At 30.6% G+C, this 22199-nt stretch overlaps 2 protein-coding genes across 3 annotated transcripts in view; one reads left to right on the top strand and one right to left on the bottom strand.

Moving 5' to 3' along the window:
* The window catches only part of LOC108686596 (uncharacterized MFS-type transporter C09D4.1), a 67882-nt gene that overhangs the window by 21986 nt on the left and 23697 nt on the right, over positions 1-22199 (bottom strand). The gene's annotated exons all lie outside the window — the stretch shown is intronic.
* Positions 10415-22199, top strand: part of LOC108686496 — a 31417-nt gene continuing 19632 nt past the window's right edge. Inside the window, exons 1-5 of the mRNA XM_018191835.1 lie at positions 10415-10449; positions 11643-11843; positions 12128-12240; positions 13238-13396; positions 13522-13605. Coding sequence (XP_018047324.1) covers positions 10415-10449; positions 11643-11843; positions 12128-12240; positions 13238-13396; positions 13522-13605 — 592 coding nt within the window. The remainder of the gene's footprint in view (positions 10450-11642; positions 11844-12127; positions 12241-13237; positions 13397-13521; positions 13606-22199) is intronic.

Here is a 22199-nt window from a genome sequence, read left to right as displayed (position 1 = left end):
ATAATTAAATATAATATATTTTACTTAATATATTTTTTGTGAATTATTTAAAAAAAGACAAAAAATCTTATGCATTTTAATTAAATATTAATTAAAAGATTTCACATGAATATATGAATGAAATTATATAATACGATCATCCATAGATTGTTACAATCTAAAGATAAAAGCGACATTATTATTCTCACTTCAAATTAATTGAAAACTAAATTAGAGTAATTATTTGCGGTTCGAATTATTTCTTACAAACGAAGATCAAATATCCTCAATCCAATATAAGAGCCGAATTTTGATTATTTGAAGAAATTTATGAAGATTTTAAAGAAAGATAAAATTTGCTAATTATAATCGTACTGATTCGAATATTTAGAGAAATACCTTTACTGGAAAATATGTGAATATTTACTGAAAAACCGTTATGTCAAATTCAGTTTAAGAGAAATTCAGTTAAGGAAAAAATTAAATTAAATACAAGAGTTACATTTAATATTTGACAGAAATTGCGAACATTACAAAGCGTACTTCGAGAGAACACTTATAAATTTCAATTCAAGTGAAATAATAATATGTGTCCTCCTGGACACATTCTTGTTTGTGCGACAATGCTAATCGCTTTAAAATGATTCTGTATACCCCACGCTATGTCGGATGATTGTATCGATTATATATCGACATACGTAATATCATATCATATCGCAAAAAGTGCGAGTAATAGTCCATTAAAGTGCGTATTTCCAGTCGCATCAAAATACTTCGTCGTTAAAAGGATTATCATTCTTGCGCGAAGAGAGAAACTCGTCCGAGGAAAAAGTTTTTTTATTGCGTTTTTATTGAAGATCACTTTCTCATCTTTCGAGCTGTTGAACGAAAATTATTCAACGAAAGAAACGATGGTCTCGTCTAGTATGAGTTTATTGGCAGTCGGAATAGCTTCTGGAATTTTTCTTTACATCAACCTTCGATCAAGGTAAGTGTACAAAGATATTTTAAAGATTGATTCCCTAATATTTTTTTATATTAAGTATTTCTTGAAATTTTTTTATCCATATTTGTTTGATATTGTACTTAATATTTTCTCGAGAAAAAAATAAGTTACTAAAATAAGCTGACACACGAAGAAATAGATTTTTAAATCCTCTAATCTTTCGAATTCTATACAGTTGAATCTAGAGATTATTAAAGATGTATTACATGTAATTTTTTAATAAAATGAAAAAATTATGAAAAAATTACAGACATTTTTTTATATTATATTTGAAAGTTAAACAAAAAATTTGGTAGTTATTTTTACCTTTGGTAGCTATTTTTTACCTTTGGTAGTTATTTAGAACCTGGATTGGAAAATTATTTCAATAAAATGTTGATGTTTTAAAAAAAGAATTAAGTTTAAAAAATAATTAAGTTAAAAATAATTAAAATAATTAAAATGAGAAAACTTTATTTAAACTATATTGTATTGTGAAATATAAATTTATTACTGTTTCATAAATGTATATAACATTCAATTTTATGTGGAAAGTATTATATAAATTTCGAATTCCAATCACTTTTGTAGAAAAAAAGTATACATCCTTAAACTTTTAGATTATTAAATTTTCCTGAAACTCAAATATTTCATTGAAGCCGGAAATTATAAATATTGAATATGTAAGTTATTAAATTTTGAAAATCCTTGAATTTTTATCAGTATTATCAACTCTGTTATTTTAAATTCTGAAATGTCAAGAAATTTAGATATCTATTTAATTTTCGACATTTCAGAAAGTTGAGAATCCTTCTATAAATCAAATTTTTTTTAGTGCAATACAAATCGTATAGTTCTTTCATATATTAATTATTTTTATACTAAGCATTTTTGAGCAATGATGTAATCAGTAGCAATCTGATGTAATCTAAAAATTCTAAAAAAGAATTATCAATAATAGAATTTATATTTATCGTGATCATATCAATACCTAAGTTAGTACTTTTTATGATTCTCTAGAAAAACCTATATATTGCGATAATCTCGCCGATGTTATTATGTATCTGATTATCGCATCAAATAATTACACAATTGTGTTCACGCTTATTTTTTTATGTCTATTTATGAATTGTGTTATCTGTATTTAAAACATAGAAGAACAAATATTACTCTGTTTGAAACAGCAGATTTTCAAACATAATCTATATTTTTAATCTCAGTGAATGGTTTTATCAGTAAATCGTATATCGGTAAAGATAAATGTTGAAGTTTGACACCTGACTACCACTTCGAAACTTGGAATAGTTCGTGGCGCAACAGCAAGATTTGTTGTTTTGCCGATTTAAAATCGTGGCAGGTTTATTAATTCACAAAGTAGATCGATACCTATCACTTGCTAGTTCTAATAATAAGGTAACAAGATAGCATTGTGTTGCCTATGACCCGAATTAAAAATTGATTTCATCTTTCAGCGTATCAATGCTTATAATAGAAGCAATACTGTAAAATCATGTAAAGATTCGTAGATTGTATTGTATATATACAAACTATTTTTGTAGTCTTGTCAGATTTGTCGATATTCTTTTATATCTGGAAAAATCTTGTTATTTCGGAAAGTGATATAAATTATTCTTTGATGAACTCTCTCTCTCAAAAGTTCAAAAACACACACGTGTACTCGACTGAAATAAATCGCGCTTGCCGGACAAGTTATCTATGCTGCATAAAATAAGGTTGTGCTTCTCTTAAATTATTCTTGATAAAGGAAAAAGAAATGCATAATTAAAATTTTATTCTGAATAATTTAAGATCACGCGAGTGATAATGGAGATCATCGAAATGGAACAAGATCATTTCTCATAGATAAAATAATATCGTTATAAAATCATCAAAAAAAGTTATATATGGTCGAATTAAGATCATAACTGTCAAATGATTCCTAAAGCAATTAATTTCGTCAAAAAATCTCAGTGATTGAAATTATTTCATTTCCGCTGTGCACACAAATCTAACTTAATATTTTAACTAAGTGGAAAGAACAAGTTTGCTGAAGTATCTAAAAATTTAATTAGATATAGATTTAAATAAAAAAACAATAAGATATCAAAGCGAATGAGAGTACAGCGCGGTTAGCAATGCGCAAAGAATATAAAAACTTTTACTGATTTATTTTTAGCAAAATCATTCTTCCTGTGTATAAAATTTTTCATTAATAATGATTTAATAAAAAATATGTTATCAAAAGTATTTTTGGTATATTCAATATTATTCTACTGTCACTATCATTGAATGATAAAAAGTAATAAAACTGAAATGATAAAAAGTATTTGAAATCATTATAAACTTATATTAAAATCAGATTAATGATGATCTGATAAATTCGATATGAATACAATAAGAGTCGAGAGTATGAGAAGTTAACTAACATTGACAAGCATATAAAAATATAACTAAATGAAAAAATAAATAAATAAATAAGATAAATTTAAAATATAAAAACATCATTCCTCCGTAATTAAATCATAATATAATGAATCCTATCAATCGATCATTTGTAAATTCAATGTATGAATTTGATTTTTAATAAAAATCTCTGAAATTAATCTTTCATCAAAACTTTTTCCCTCATCAAGAATCAAGAAGTTGTTACAAAAATCATGATTATGCTCAATTCTATATGTAAATTCTGTAATAATTGAATGTTATGTAGTGTTCTTTTTGTCTCTATCAGATACTTTCAGTTATTTACAAAATCGTCTTTTTCCGCATAAATTTTAGATTGCTTTTATAATAACGCTTCGCCATTCAATGATTTATCTTTTTTATATCCTTAATTTCGCATTTATACTCTACGCGCGGACTTTTTCTTCCGCGACGCAAATCCGGCATACGCGATTACGCCGGTAAGAATGTTCCGTGCAATGCTCCCGAACGGATCACGTGAATAATAGTCGGCGTGGTCCCGCGACCTCACAGACGAGCCGGTTTAGGATCGCGGTACCACCGGAAGCGCGGTGATGCGTGCGACGAGACGCATATCGACGACATATCGATACACACTGAAGAAGAGAAGGAAAAGAGGGATCGTCATTAAGAATGCACGTGGCGGGCCATGGGGCGTGGAGTACGTCAATGGTAAAACGTCGGGCGTTGCACAATGTACGTATCGAGCCGTGTTGAACAATAGGCGCAACGGCGCGTAGGGGAACCGGAAACACGTACAGGAACGCCAAACACCCAGGTATCCGCGCGCACCAACGGCGCTCTCTTCATTGTCGGGATATTCGCTGTCGTGGATAGTCGGTCTCGCCCGGTGCGAACGCTCGCTCGAACGCGAAGCGATATCTCTGAAGATGTCGAGGATCTCCTCGGACGATTCTCGTCCGTGTAGAAATTAATCGCACTTTCCGATGTGCATTGATTGCCAAAGTTTTCCAATTACTCGAAACTGATTTTCCAAGGAAATCAGCTGTTGCATTGTGATCTACCGCAAGGATGAAAGCGTAAATCGTTGGAGTGTTTCTGACGTTATATCGCCTTTTGAGATCTCCTGCTCTACATACTTTGAAGTAATTCTTCGTAAAGTTCGCTTTGTTTCTGTTATAAGAGCGGCAACGTAAGGAACAGAGACTTGAATGCACTTTGACGTCACTAGACTAGACTGATGAAGTTGCTATTCAATGCTGGAAATTAATTTTCTGCATTGAAGCTGAAAGTCTGAACTATTTTCTATTTCAAGAGCGAACTTTCAATTATGATGAAAGATTCATTATGTGATAGAATCGCTAACATGATGAAAAACAAATTTACAAGTTAGAAAAAAATCAATAATTTAACGCAACAAACATCTTTTCTTGATGTATTGGTGTCGCTATAAAGAAGACAGCACGAAAGTAAAAAAATAATATTAAATAATCTAAAAAAAAATAAAGTTTATGTGAAAAGTAAGACAAATAAATAAAAAGTAAGATGTACGCTCATAAAATATAAAATAGAAGTCAAGAAAGAAACGAAGATAAATTATTCGACAATTTCAACTGAAAAAGAAGAAAGACCAAACAGACCATTTCTTGTCCTTATTTTTATTCAATGAGAATAGCGCGAAACATTCGCATTGATATTCATTACGAGACCGGGCTGAAGCTAAACGACCGATGAAACATTTCTTTCTGAGGATTTTCTGTGGGAGAAAGCGAGAGAAACGGTAAGTGCGAACAGTGACTCTGCGCGATTCAATAATTACTGCATACTTGCAAAACTACTCTAATGAGGTGATATTAGATCCTTATTCAATTATACTAGATCGCGTAAACGAAGGTACTTTCTTACAAAGATAACTCATGGGTAAATTGCTATTCCATCGTACATCCCATGTCCCCACGTTTACAACACATTTTCTCACGGAAAAAAACATTTTTTTGGTAAAGAAAAAAAACATGATAGACACTAATTAAATTAACATAATTGAACAGTGTTTAATTAAAAGAATTCAAAATCTAAAAAATATATAATAAAACGCAGTTTTATATTTTCAGAATATAATCTTTTGTGTTTAAAAATAATTGATATCAGATTTACATGTCTAATAAAATTTATATAGAGTTAAGATAACATTTTATTTATGTATTTATAAATTGCAAATATAATTTTCCTTCACGATTTCTTCTTTCCTTACACGGCTTATTTAAGACGTTTAACACAGGCATCCTTATTTTTAACTATCCTTAGAAATTGAACATTATATCATTATACAAAACATCAAAGGAAAGCCAATTATAATAACATAGATGTAGGATTCATTGAGTAATGAATACAGTGATGCTCACTCAGACGGAAAAGGCATTTATTATATAATAAGAAATGATTATAGAAACGAGAGGAATTACACGATAGGTGATGTAATCACAGCGCGCGTCAGACTTTGATAAGACGCATCGTCTTATCTTTTATATGCAAATAAATAAACGTTCAAAGCGAAAGATTATTATTTTGGTCATTAAAATTGATGAATTCTGTAAAAATGAACCAACTCTGTTAGTCAGGAGAGAAAGAAAAACAGGGAAGGAAGAAAGAGAAAGAGTATATGATAGTATAATAGATTCTCTAAAATTATTTAGAAATTCAAAAGATTAAAAAAATTTTTAGTGTTTAGTAGCATATTATTATCCCAATTTAATTTATAACGCACATATAAAAAGAAAGATAAGAAAAAATTTTAGAAATATCTACCTTGAATAATATAAATTTTTACATCCATAAAAGAATAAATCATATGTGTTCTATTCACTTTTATTAATTGTAACTTTTATACGCGACAGGTACAATCCAATTCAATGAATAATTACATTTGTTAGTTATTATCACCATTTTTAAACAGAAAAAAGGGTTTCGTTCTCTTTAATACGATAAAAAGATTTTAAATATATGAAACGAAACAAATATAAATCTCATTTACATTTATGTATGTACTAAATCTCATAAAAAAATAGCAAACTACAATAATATGACTATCTAATATGGCTATCCTAATTATTAATCACCTCGAGATTATGCAAATTGAATAAATATTCGTGTCATAATTCCATATTATATATCATGTTCTCATTAAAATTGATGAGTTAATATTCGCATGAGAAGAAAAATAAGAATTTGCAATCCTGGTATCATTGAACATTTTAGCGATCGCCAAAATTCAGTGAAAGTTTCTATCAATCACAACAACTCTTGCATGGGTCATCAACTAAAGAAAGAAAGAAAGAGAGACAGAGAGAGAAAGAGGAAGAATGCAAGAGAAAGGAATACATCGTCACGAGAATGTAACGAAGACAGAGACTCCTACCATCACATCATAACAGCATGATACTGAGTTTCCCCGACTACCAACGGTTCACTGTCACTTTCGAACCGACAGTCCAGTACGAGGATACGATCGCGCCGGTTCTGCGGCGTGAATGGTCCACGGAAATGTCATGCCGAGTGAATTAATACACTGCGAATTAACCGCGGGCCAAATTTGTATTGTCATCAATATAGTCAAAGACGTGAGTTAAATTAAAACTCTGTCAAAATTGAGATTAGAATCTTCTTGCCTTCTCCATTAAGGACTAGAAAAGAGCCCTTCATGCTGTCTAGATTACTGAAACAGTCCAATCAAACAGCGAACCAGAATGTGATAGCAGCTTCGGAGAAGTCGCAAGTTGGAAAAAAGAAAATTTAAAAAAAAGAGAGAGGAAGCCAAAGGAAAAGAGAAGCAGAAAAGCCACTTGGCGGAGATTATCTGGAGGAATGCAGACAGTAAGAATAGTTTACACAGTGAAAGGAAAAACGTAACAAAGGATCTGAGTACAAGAGTTACTTAAAGAAATTGAAGACGCAGCGTTAGAATTTTCGCAGAATCAAAACATCATAGTAATTTTAACTGTACGTTAAAGATAAAAAAAGGATTGAGCTAAAAGAAAGAAGATTGTAGGGATCAAATTATGAAGATTGTCCAAGCCTACCGATGAATAATCGAAAATAAAAGAAGATCTAAGAAGATCTTTGTGAGAACTAATTTTGTTAGAAAATCAATAGAAGAAAGAAGAAACTAATCAAGAGATTTACCTGAAGAAGAAGAAGAAGAAGCGTAAGGAATAAGAAGAGCAAGAAAAGAAAAAGCTCGAACAAGTTTTAAGTAGAAATTTGGATGATCTGAGCACATGATAAAGACAGAATTAACTGAAAAGAAAGAGATTAAGAAGTTTAAGAGACAAGAAATTACTTACAAGAAACAATTGAACAGAGAGAATTTAATTCATCGGAAATACGTCTCTTTGAGATTAATTGCACCAGTTAAACAGAATAGAATCTACAGTGAAAAATAGAACGGAATCCAGAAAAAAAGCAAAAAGAAAAAAGAGACAAACGAAAAGAGTCTAATTGAAAATATTTCCTAAAGAAATCAAAGTGTGGAACTACGCGACATGTTCAATTGCGCATGAATACGTGAGGCAGAAGCAAAACGAGAAAGAAATAGCAATTCAGCTATAAACTGAGGAAAAAAAATAGAAAATTATTACTAAACTCTTGGAAAATTTAAGACCTTAAAATTTAAACAAATTTCTCAAATTAAAAATTAGTAATAAGTTTCGTGTATAATTTTTTCGCCGGTTCATTAACTTCTTACATAAAATTAAGTACACAATCTTTCTCATAAAGTGTGTACATATAAAAAGTGTAGATTGTGCTCGATTGTGATAGCGTGATATGTGCAACGTTACATAAAACCACGTAACTGCTGTCGATCGCGCGGTGGAAAGCCGCGATCGCGTAACCGGCGTTTAGATTGGAGCGCGTTCAGCACGAAATACAATCATCGTCGCACGGGATAGCGGATGCGGAGTTGCGGGAGAATGCCAGAACATGGAATGGATGAACCAAGGAAGTCGATAGGGAAATCGAAAATTACCGTAGTCAGATGCGGAATCGCCGAATCACCGTGTCAAACGTCGTAAATAAGAAATTAGAGACGAAGGAACTTTCGCGTATTAAATTAATTTGCGAAGTTTATGTATCGTGGTATCTGGGTGGTCCTAATTTTCGCGGAAATTTTCCAAGGAATCAACGATCGAACGCTAGCTAGAAATATTCGACTGAAATAATTGACAATTAATTATAATATTAACTATAATTTTCTTTCGGATTGATTTAATTAATATCCTATGATTAAAAAAATAAAAGGAGAAATATTTAGAGGAAGATTAATGTTGATTTGGATTAATTGTAATTAACTGTAAATTTTTTTCATCTAATTGATAGTGCCATGTGATTTAAAAAACGACGATAATTATCTATTCAAAAATCGGAGTAGAGAGAGAGAGAGAGAGAGAGAGAGAGAGAGAGTGTGTGTGTGTGTGTGTGTGTGTGTGTGTGTGTGTGTGTGTGTGTGTGTGCGCGCGCGAACAAACTACAATTGACTTAATTATATAATTTCACGCTCTCTTTTCCATGATTCACATTGTGCCAAGTATTGCAGTCTTTTTCTAGAAAACTAGAAAAAAAGACATAATTTTTAATTAGAAGACAAAGCGTCATCTTCATTCTTTTATAAAAAGAACTTCCTCGTGTTTTCTATTCAGCAACATGTTGATCTATGTCTCCACCCTGATCTCGACACTCTTAATTGAGAGTGATAAAGTTGTGCCCGGTCAAGAAAGGTATAATATGGCAACTTTTATGGTCCTATTCCTGCTAATTACCATCGAAGTCGTGGTGGTGAAGGTGGTTACCTCCGACATAGAACGGGATGAAAATAGTCACTCAATAAGCGCGGCCGCGGTGTTCTTCGATCACGAAGATTAAACACGCGCGGCCATCAACCAAATTAGGAATATCTGATATTTAATTATTTAATTATTTCAATTATTTTTTATTCGGAAAGTGGCATAAGCCACTTGAAACAGTTTAACGTTAACGTTTTCATAAAAAGAGACATTCTTCAGAAATCATATGAAGCTTCCGCATATTTGTATGAAAAAAAATTACTTAATTATTTTAAAAACACAATTATAGAAAAGAAAGAGAAAGTAAAGTCGCATGTTTCAGACAATTAAATCGCAATGATGTTAGGTAGACCCACTTAACTTCTTGACTGAGATAACCAGTATTGCATGTTATAAAATAAAAAGAAATAACAGCATCGATTTATGACATGCGTGTTTGACTTCTGTCACTTTCCAAATAAATATAAACTGTAAATTAAGTGCGCGCAATGACCGAGAAAAAATAACTAGAAATGCGCACTATTGTAGTATAAAATCGTATCCATGCTATACCTATTTATAAATACTTTCTATTACATTCTCTTTCGTATCTACTATTGGCTCGCACCAATTACAGGTTTCGATAATGTGGGATCTCATAGAGTAGTAATACGATATCGATATGCAGAATGCCTTAGAAATGTCACAGACGTCTTCTCCAACAATATAGACTAAATCCTCCTTAAATAAAAAAAATTTAGATCGCTGCTAAACTAATATTTTTATTACTGGAGTTGTAATTAACAAAAAAAAATTATACCTTTTGATTATAATTCAACGAACTTTATTTCTGAAATTATTTAGTTTTAATTTAGAACGCAATTCCAAATTATTCAATGCCGAAAAGTATGTGAGTAAAATAATATGCTCTGTGAGTAAAATAATATGCTATGCAATTTTAAAAGAACTTTTAACTCAAGCAAAAATTAAAAAGATTCCTATAAAATCTAATTAATAATTATATTATTATGTATTATAACAGATTATTTAAATACCAAATAATATTTGACTAAAAAAATAACTAAAAGTATCCCAGTCAAACAGGAAATTTAAATCAATTTAAAAATTTTAAAAATTATTAATTTTTGCAAGGCAATTATAGTCTCGAAAAAAAACTCATTCTCTTATTCGTTTTTGCGGGACATTAAACATGCATTGTGTTAATAGTCAGTACATGAATATACAGTAAGCGCGGTTATTTGGTACCGTTACTACGTTGTAAATATGTAACAACTGTCCTAGAATATATGGTTTGAGTCAATCGTTGCGGCTTCGTGATATAATAAATTCGAATAGTTTTATGAGACGTTTATATACGCTTATTCTTTGATTATTATTTTATTATATTGAATGTAAACGTGAACTCTAAATATCATTTTCTATAAGTACTCACACGAAATATGTTCGTATCAGCGTAAACACGTTCATAAATAAATTTAATCAATGCAGATTCGCAGAACTGACGGTTTGCTATTGTCATTTCGAAAAACATCTATATTAGATTATTATTCCGCACGTATAAATAAGGAAAACTGTTTTGGCTGTATGCTATAAATATGCAAATAAATGTATTGTTCATCTTATATATTCCTTGTTTTGAGTAAATCCTTATCTTTTTTTATCTTATTTTATAATTGGGATATATTTTATAAAGCGAAATATTAAAATATATTGATCAATATATTAATATAATATTGTTGTATTTTATTTAAATATCAATTTATTTCAAAAAGCAAAGGATACATCTCTCAATATGTTTGCTTCATTTTCGATGCATAAAACAAAAATTATTTTAATTTAAAATGCTTTTTATGAATTACGCATTTACTTTTCAGCATAAAAATGTAAAATTAACTCGAAAAATATGGTTTAAAACAGAATTGATTTTTATATAAGTTCATTCTTTCATTATTATTTTATTATATTAAATGAACGTGAACTTTAAATATCATTCTATAAATACTCGCGTGAAATATATTCGTATCAACGTAAATACGTTTATAAATAAATTTCATCAGTGATTCATCAGTGATTCGCAAAATTAAACGGTTTGCTGAATCGTTATTTCGAAAGACGTCTATATTATTATTCCGCAGTATATAATTCCGCAGTAAATAAAGGAGATATTTTGGCTGTAACTTATGCAATAAATATACAAATATTTTTGATTTTTCAATTAATATAATAATACTTAAAATATTTAATTAATCAAAAAATTAATTGAAAATCTAAAATTAATAATTAATACAATTAATACAATTAATAATGTGTCAGCGATCAATGCATATATACGCGTGATTACATAGTAATTATCAACCATCATTATTTGATCCTTGACATTTGCGATCCCCTTGATATTTGCATCTTGATTTATGAAGGAAAAAATTTAGGAAGAATTCGAAGGTGAAGGAAACAAAACGAGTGGTCCTCGACAGACGTTGTGCCTGTTGCTTGGCATCGTTTCTTATCGACCGTGGTGTGCGCTGCAGCGATTGCGGCGCCCGGTCCTGTAGGAAGGCCTGTTCGCGTTGGGACACATCCGACAATGCCTGGCACTGCATATTCTGCCATCAACAAAGGTTTTTGCAATAACACGTATTCATATTCCTTACCATATTATTTATTTTCGAATTGCATCCTCCATTCGTTCGATAAACGAACCATATAATTTTTCCCGAGACTTCTTTAGAGTCTCTATCATTAAGCTTAACGTTAAGTCTAGCATATAGCATTAAGAAATTTTTCAAATCAATTATCATAAATAATGTTTCCGTCATCAATAAAAGTTTTTTATTAATAAAATTATTTTAAACAAAAGTTGCATTTGAAAGGAATGACTTATTGATTTACAGTAATTTTACAGATCGTGGCTAAAGAGGAATGATAACTGGTTCGATAATTTCGGTGGCATGGCTAATGAAGAGGAGGAACTGCATAGCATCTTTGGCACCGCCAAATCGCACCTTTATGTTGCAGGTAATGTGTGTAGAAACAACGTAGCGAAATTTTTATGGCGTTACATCGAGTTAAAATATTTCTAAGCCTTACGACAAGCCAACAATGCAATAGGAGGCGTATCACAAGTGTTCCGGAACGTCCAGCGTATGCTTTCTTTTTCTTCGCGATTTTACATGAGCGTTCTATATCTGATCAACGAACGTCCGTCCTTGTTCCAAGGTATTATAGAAAAGTCGCATAACGGAGGGAGACCTGAACAGTAAGAACGGTTCGAAAAATCTCTCACGGTGATGTTCATTGTTCGGTGCGCGCTGCGTGATCCACCACGTGAATTGTATCGAGAAAGAGCGTGAGCGATCTAACGGATTGATGTACGGTCCGGGATTTAGAAAGCGACTTTTCTTCGTCCCGCGACGGACAGGTTGTACGATTTGAGACGACGCGATGACGGTGACAACGCAAAGTTTCAAGTGGTTCCGCAATGCAGAGGAATGAGTGCGTATATGCGAAACGTGACATTCAAATTAAACGCGGAAGAAACGTGGTTCTATAATTGTATGTCGGTTCGCGATCACAATCTTGAAAATTTGTATACTCAGCATTATCGCAAATCGAAGTATACGTATAGATATACAATCGGTAAGATTATTCCTTTAAGATATTTATTGAGATATTTATTCTCTTGACTTAATTCTAATTTTGAAGAAAGTTTTACCTTTGAGTAAAAGTATAATATTATTTCACGGAAAAACGATTGCTCTGAAGCATCTAAAAATTTAGCTAAATACAATCTGAAAATTAATATAATAATTTTATCGGATTATCACAATAATTGTGGAAGACATTCAAACTAATTGTTAGAATGTCAAAATTTGCTGTATTGTTCGTTATGTTTGAGTAGTATATAATTATTTTGGTTTACCAAATTATTTTCAGATTTCTAGCTAAATCTTTAGATATTTCAGTAAAATCTTTCTTTTCAAGTATAAAGGATGCTTTAAATTTTGTTTTCCAGGAAATGCAGCTGCGATTTCAAACGTGGAACAGATTCAGGTGGATCGGGAAGAGAGACGCATGGTGTATGCAATCCAAAATTTTGTCGAGAAAATAGTCGACGGTCTCGTTGAGAACATAGACGATACGCCAATCGATCGACTCTACGAGGACCTCGAGTGTAAGTGAATTATTGCATATAATTGCAACACATATCGCTGCGGCGTAATAATAATATTAGCGCCGAGACACTATCATGTCTCCTAAAATTGTAATCGAAATTTTAATTAACGTTCATTATTCCAGACGACAGATTTCTAGAGGAACATCGTCCACCATTGATCGCCGCTCTCATTCGATTGACTACTTGTTTGAAAGCGTCCCTTCCGAGTAAGTACTTTCAACTTAATTCTATTCAATTTAATCAATATTCCTTTGTAGCGTTTTCGACTGCAGCGAGTTTGAATCGATTAATCTGGAAGTGCCATGAACTCGTCAAATCAGAAACTAGAACTAGTTATTTGTTTCGAAGGTTTCGACACTCAAATTTTCGATATTTCTTCGATACTAATCTCCAAATCTACAAAAAAATCAAAATTATTAATCTAATAAAGTGAATGGTAACGAATATATTTTCATTAAAAATATATTATGAACATATTTTTCATTTTTTTTTCTATTTGCACAAGTATACTTTTCAAAGCTTTGAAACAGGGGTATTATTTCACAAACGCTTATGGCTACATCGATACAACATACTAAGGCTCATGTCACACTACGCATTGGAAATCGAGGATTACGAATTGAAAATTGTAATTCCGAACGAAACGGATTAAAATTAAAATTATCTGACTGCTCGAATTAAAATTTCCAATTGTAGATTTGTATCTAGCTAAAATTTTATATACTTTAGCAAAACTGTTTTTTCCGTATACATAAAACAAATTTAACAAAATAAAAATACTAACACTACACTAAAAATACCAAGACTACAATTTTTTTCAATAGTTAATATTTAAATATCATTAAAAATGATTTTTTGCTAAAAATAATTTTTAATAAGATACTTTTTAAATAATTATTGTACATATTGAGTGGATTGTTATACACAAATCTTATATTTATTATAGGAACTTCTAAAAAATATAACTTTGTAAAATATTATTAATATGTAAAAGCTTATAGAAAAATAGATTAGATAATAACGTTGCGCGTCACATTGCCAACTCGACAATAAAAATTCAAAATTGCTTAAGAATTTGGAGATCTTATTGCTTCAAAAAAGAGATAGCAAATTATACATCAGTGTTCTTCTATTTCATTTTCAGCGTCCGAAGCTGATCGAAGCGTGACATGGACTTATATCTTAGGACAGGTTCCACCAATGTAAGATTAACTTTAATCTCGGTTTAACTTTCTGTTTTTATATTTTTTTAATTCTTAGCAAGATTAAGTTACATTCTTGGAACCGGACCTTAGTTTATGTTGCGTAACATATCGGCGCTTGCAAACCAATCTTTTCTATATGATATAGCACACTGTGTCTGCAAAATGACACCCCTGCTTCGAAAGCATCTTAAACTTTAACAGTTCAAAGTTGATTTTGAAGATTCATCTTTCTTTCAAATTTACAAAGTTGTTAAATGTAATAACTTTATGTGAAACCCAAAGTATGTAGAACATATAACATCATTTAATTGACCTCTGGTCGACTCAAACCTTCTGCAGTCGAAAATACTATTAATTACTCATTCCTAAAACTTGACAACTTTAAGATCTCGTTCTCTTATTTCTTTTTATTTTATGACTCGTAAGACACGGACTGGGCTTCTTAAATTCACTCTTGCATTATTATTACATTTAAGAAAAAAGTACATTTAATTTCACTTCAATATCGAGTTCTTATAGAACCTGTATAAGTACATTTTTATGTTCATTTATATTCTGACCTCGTCGACATAAATTATTTATGTTTTCGATGTTTCACGCTCACACTGCAAAAAAATTTGGACGGGTCTTACGAAATTTATAAATAAAGAATAAGTTTATATAGAGTGTTTCTTTTGGAATGCCACCAAGATTTTATAATTAGATAATAATTGCTGCATTGTCGTAAACAAGTCTATAAAGTCTGATCTAAATCCTATATCTCGGAAACGATTGTAAATTGTGATGGAAAAATGTTTTATATCCAAGTCGTAGAATATATAATGAAAATATGGACTTGATCTTGAATCTCTAGGCTAGGACAATGTGACTGATGTTTTTTTAAGTAGAAGCTCCTATTTTTATTGCATATTCTTATAACTTACCTCAAGAACTTTTCAAAACACTACAATGCTTTTTTTAATTAGTACTTTTCGAGTTACAAGGCTTACAGTATCACTGCGTTAGCATTACCTAACGTATCCAATGGCTAAAAAGTCTTTTGAACGGTATTCAAGATCATAACCTGGACATTTGTCAAAATTGGATATTAGTTGTTTCTCTTATTTTCATTTTGATCAAATGAATTTTTACCGTATAAAGTAAACAACTTCCAATGGCTTTGATTTTGACAAATGTTATCATGAATCTGAATAACATTCAAAATGTTTTAGCCATCGATCGGACATCTTGAGCAACTAACGTCGATCACATTGTAATATATTCAAGCCTTATAACTCGAAAAGTACTGATTATAAAAAAGCATTATTGTAATGTTTTGAAAAGCTCTCGAGATAAACTACAAGAATATGCAATAAAAATATGAGGAGTTTCATTTAAGAAATATCAGGTCACATTGACCTAGCCTTGAAAAGATTACTCAAAATCAAATCCATATTTTCATTATACGTCCCTCTTAACATACAATTTTCGTATAAAACATTTTTTCATACCTACAGCTATTTCCGAGATACAGGACCTGGATCAAACTTTATAGACACCTAATATATAAATAATATATGAATGATGAAATAAATTTATCGTACTGTCTGAAGAAATCAACAAAAGCACTATTGTATGTAAATATGGGCTGATTTTTACAGACTGCGAAAATTTTACTTTCAATGCCTTGATTGATCTTTCAATTACAAAAAAATACAAAAAGTTATTAATTTAAAATTAGCGACTTAAGCGATTAAATCATTACTGAATGATTTACATTTAATAAAAATCAATTTGATTTCAAATTGATCCAAATTCAAAGAAAAATGTATAGTGACAGCAATTATATAAATAATTATACAAGTTTTATTTAGAATTAATATACATAGTTGAATAAAGATTATTTTATAATTGTAACAACTATAAAATAGTTTATTCAACTATACGTATATGTATATATATATATATCAATTCTATTATATAAAACTATATAAAACTTGTATAGTTACTTATACATAGTTGCTACAACCGTCTTTTTCTCTGAATGCAATTATTAGCAACTATTAGACATATCAATATTAAAATGATATATTAAAATGATTAGAGAAATAAATAATAATAGAAATAAAAACAGTGATGAAAAAAATAAATATTTCATCATCAATATAAAAAACATTATTAACTTGAATGAAAAACGCCCATTCAGGTCAAGGTGCATAATAATATTTTTTGTGAATTTATACAATTTCCAGTTCAAGCTGTGTGTAAATTATTTGTCGCTCTTGAAATACAGTCCTAAATTAAAGCTGGAATAATCAAATCACGAATTAAAAGCAATTTAATATTGCTTGCAAATAAGTAGTTTAGAACGCTGTTAATGATTTCATGCTAGTAAGCATCTTAAAAATTGTAAATAATTTATTACGAAAAATATTATCTCAGCCAGGAATCTGGATTTCCTGCATTCCATGCAGGCGTCCTCCCACATAATTATTAAAAAATTAAAAAAATTTCAGACCGTCTATTAGAGAAATATAATATTAATCTAAAAATAATTTTAAAAAAGTATATGAAAACAATATATATATTTTAATAATTATTAAAAATTAATTAAAAAATAGAAATCATCAATATGATTGCATGATATTTCTTAAGTGTTACTGCAATAAGAATGAAATGCCAATTCGCGGAATCTTGACATCGACCACCCGGTGTATCTTGCCACGGTGACGTACCGGTTATTAACTGCCGCCTGCTTTCCCACCGAAGACAATGTGCGCCGCTCCGCTCCACTGGTCGTCGTTCTCCAGGCACTCTTATCATTATACCCGCGTTCGCGACATCTTGACGGCGCGTGATTACGTAAAAGACACTACCGGCGCTCATAATTATCGTAGTGTCCTCACTTGAGTCGACCCGAGCAATTTTACCTTCCCACGACGAACCGATTCTGTTAAAATGCGAAAACAGAGACAGCTCCGATGCAACGAAAGTTACGAATTGTTCATTATCGACAAGCATCGATCCAAAAATTGAAGGATAATCTTGACGCGAATAGAAAAACATTCACTAAATATATAAAAGTTCTCTCATCTTTTTGTATTTATTAAACAAATTTTTACTTGAAAATTCCCCGATTTTATTAATTCAATATGTTACATGTGTTTTAAACGTAATGAAAATATATAATCAAATCTATTTTATTCATACATGACAGTAAGGGATAACATCAACATATCAGACCACATTTAACGAGATTGGCGATTTGCGGAAATTTCTTGCATAATGTCACAGTAATTGAGAAAATAATATTTTTTTCCAGTTACTGCTAGCATGATATCTTGATATTTTTTTTTGCAATTCGTTAAAAACAATCGATGTGATATTGCGTATTTTACATTGTTGAGAAAAAGATTTTATCTTTTACAGTTTAAAAAATTTAATAAGTTGCGATATGTGCATAGTTCAGTGAGAACTCAATAGATTGTGCACGTGTATCGCGACGTGATGTTCTCATTAAAGCCTGTATCTAAGCTTCACAATCTCGTAAGTAATATAATATATATTTAATAATGCAATATTTTTATAAATATCAATAAGAAAATAATTCTTTCATATATATAATATATTGTTTGATACAATTAATTTTGTAAAAATACATTAAATATACGATTTTTTATTTTAAAACGGAATAAATTTTTTTGATAAATAAATTGGGTTGTACAGATAATTATTCAATTATCCAGTATATTTTCATCATGTTAATAAATGCCCAACATAATTTTATATCAGGAAAGTTTTATATAGAGATATAAATATTTAATTATATACTAGCTACTAAAAACATTGTTCCACTGCTTTCACGAACCTTCATTCCGATTTGAAAGGCTTCATATAGTACGTGACTTCGCAAGAAAGACTTCTTCAAAAGTCTACTTTGTCATAAATCGTAAACATATTTCGATAGCTCTCACAACCAGTCATAATGGTTATGTTAATATGGAACTGAAGAACAGAGGAATTGCGAATGACTAAAAAAGTAGATCAAGAAATTATCTATTATTTAATAAATTCTTGATAACAAAAAAAAGTTGAAACTTCAATCTCGATTTTAGACTTGGACAAAAAATTCTTTATCTTAAAAATAAATTTTGCTACATAATACTATAAGAATTTAATATCAATCAATTGGTTATTATTAAAAATTAACATATTATAGACATTTTCTGTCTAAGTCTTCGAATCTTTGACAGGAAGTTTAGATGATCTCCTTTAAAGTTAAATAACCTAAGTTGTTTCAACTTTCGCCATTAAGAATTTGTTGTTAAAAGGCAATCAACAGCTTTCAAATCTACTTTTTGAGTTGTTCAACTCTTCCTTTCTTTGTACTAATGTGTCATTACCAGTAACTTGTTGATCGCGAGAGCAATCACCAATCAAAATCTATTTATGACTTACAGGATATTCCTAAATAGACTTTCAAACTTTTTTTATTGTATTTCAAGATAATATTTGAAGATAAAAAAATATATGTTGCAAGTAATATATTTATAGTATTAAAATATTATAGTAGACATTATATATTTATATTTTAAACTCAAACAAAATTCTCTGAAGGCAACAAAACTAAATTTTATTTTTAAATTAGGCATAATCTATGCCTTTACTTTTTAAAAAACTTTTTTGCTGCAAGAATACATTAGCAAGAAATATCTTCCTATTTATTAATGTCATAAAAATATAGTTTTTATTTGTAAGTTGATTTATAATTTTACATATTGTAGATACACACACGCACAACACATATATGTCGCACTTTATTCATCCTAAATGTTTGTATAACATAAAAAAAATGATTGCTACAAAATGAAACATAAATAATATTGGATATAACATCTAAAAAAAAATTGTATTATACTTGCAATTGAAAATGTTGTTTGAACGAAGAAGGTTCTATAAAAAATATGCAAATAATTAAAAAAGGAATAAATACTTGCTGAGATCCGAATTTAATAAATTATAAAACAAGAAATTCTAGATATCCTGTTAATATTTCAAAGTGATTTGTAATGAAAAAGATTTGATCATTGATTGCATAATAAATAGTGTGCAAACGAAAATGCAAACGAATCACAGTAAATCTTGCAATGTAAATGTAATGTTTTTCTCTGACGTATGAATCATCGCAATTTCTTATTCGAAGGATAGATTTTTGATTAGTCAATTCGCTAGTCGAAGGAAGCCATGAAGGAAAGGACGAATAATTATAATGTTCTTCGAATGATAATCGCCATAAGTTGATGTAATCTAACTCATTTGAAGAATACTCGTATATAAATAGCACACTAATAAGATTGATTACACACCACTTATTCACAAAATGTTTTAATAATTTGAAGAATTAATAATTTGAAAATGGTTTAATAATTTGAAGAATTATAAATAGCATGCTGATAAAATTGTTAGATAAAGTGTTTACACATCCCTTGTTATTCATGATTATTATCATAAAACGTTTTAGCAATTTTAAAAAATTCCTCGTATTTTTATAATAGTAATTACCTAAAAACTTTATTGTGTATCTTTGCATTATTAAAACAGGAGTTTTCAATCAATTATTACATGTATAGATATATATATATTATTGTATTATAGAACAAGATTTTATTATAATTTTATTCATTGCTTCTGGAGCACTGAAGTAAATTTGATAGCTAAATCGGCAGGAAAGTTCAGGTGTACAAAGTAAAAGTACCCAGGCGAGCATTCGCGAATAAAGGAAATGAGTTCTTCGTTTCTTTCGCGAATCGAAGTGACATTTATACAAGTTACGATCGACTAATCATATCGGCGACATGAAATTAATGGAATTAAAATTCGCTAATTTCGTCTGTCGTAACAAAACTTGTATCGACTCCAACCTGCTCCACGGAATTGAAGTGGAGAATGTAATCTCAATCTCGCGTAACTTGAGCGACTTTTGCATCTTGTCACACAGTCTTCTGATTCCATCTAAAAGAAAGTTGAAAAAGACACCATTCGCATGACTGCATATGCACGCGATAACGTACGTTAGAAAAGACACATAACGGTGGCGAACGCGAACGAACGAACGGTGATATCTCTTTAACACGTCGCTCCAATTCTCAGGATAAGTCGTGTGGCTTCGCAAACTTAACTCATGCGATATATCGTTAGTAACATTGCACACTTTCATCCTTAAAGCTCCTTTGAGGAAATTAAAAATGTGAATTATCAACATCTTAAATAAAATAGATATTAAACTTCTACATTTTTCAGAATGACATATGATAATAAAAGCATTTTGAAGAAAAGAAGCATTCATTAATGATTTTTATACACAAATTCTTAATATGTAAAATACTATTCAAATATTGCTAATTTAAAAATTACATTATTATAAGAAGCAGATAAAGAAACAAATGTTTTTATATAATATCTTATTAAATATTTAACAACGTTCCTTTTCTTTCAATTTATTGACACTGATTTGTGTATCCAATTAGCATATTAATTTATGTTAATTTAATAAATATTATCTACCTATTAATGATCGGCATACTTTGCATTGATTTTACACATTACGAAGTTAGAGATATATGACAATTTTGCGAATATTCTTATCTTAAAAAATATTTTATTGGAAATATATTTTAACGTAAAAAGTTCATTAAAAATTATAGTAATAAAAAATAATAATGTGTCAGAGGACCGATTACAAAAATCTGTGTAGTAGTTAAAGTGTTAAATATAATCGCACGCATTAGAAAAAATTTGATTCTGAAATTGTTTCTTATTAAAAAAAATAAAAGTATAATATTCCTCGGACAAATATTTTCTTCACTCTCCTTCTGCAGTATTCCGGGGATAATAGCAACGTGTTGAATTAGATTTGAACCGTGGAAGGATTACAAATTACCACAGGCCTAATTTCGAGGCTTAAGCGACTGCGATTAAGCGTTAAATGCGCGCAGAATGCGGGCCGCCGTGATCCCACAAAGCGGGACCCAATCCGGCGGCGTGCGATTATCGTGAGAGATGCGCATTCTCGCGCAAAAGCAACCAGACTCCCCACTATGAAGAAGCCATAGGTCGTACACATCATGCACAGGTGGACGAGGACGAGCGACGACGGCGACGGCGACGGCGAGACGTGCGTGTCTCAGTCGTGAACGAGCGAGCGAGCGAGTGGTGCGAGTGCTCGCGTGTGAAATTACGCGCGGCGCACGATTAAAGGACGAAATAAGAGGTAGACTGGGTAAATGTGACGATAGAAGAAAACAAGGATACGCGAAATATATATGTGAGGAATGTGACTCATGAAGCAACGTGAGAAAGGAATAACGAGACGTGTTTAACGGACGCATGACAGATCTTTAACCTCGGATGATTATACGGTCGTTCGGCTTTGCTCATAGATCGGTATAAACATCGGTGACGGATTGATGAAAGCGTTGGCACGAGTCCTAGGAAATAAGTGAATTGACAGAGATTGACAGGAGTCTATATTGTGAAATTGAATTTCTAATCTAGGGGAAGAGGGAAAGCACTTTGGCATCCTTTCTTTCCATTCCTTGTAACTTCTTCGCAGAAAA

This window comes from Atta colombica, unplaced genomic scaffold (genome assembly GCF_001594045.1).
Source record: "Atta colombica isolate Treedump-2 unplaced genomic scaffold, Acol1.0 scaffold187, whole genome shotgun sequence".
Lineage (NCBI taxonomy): Eukaryota > Metazoa > Arthropoda > Insecta > Hymenoptera > Formicidae > Atta > Atta colombica.
The sequence above is the reverse complement of the archived record's forward strand: the minus strand, read 5'-3'. Positions and strand labels throughout refer to the sequence as shown.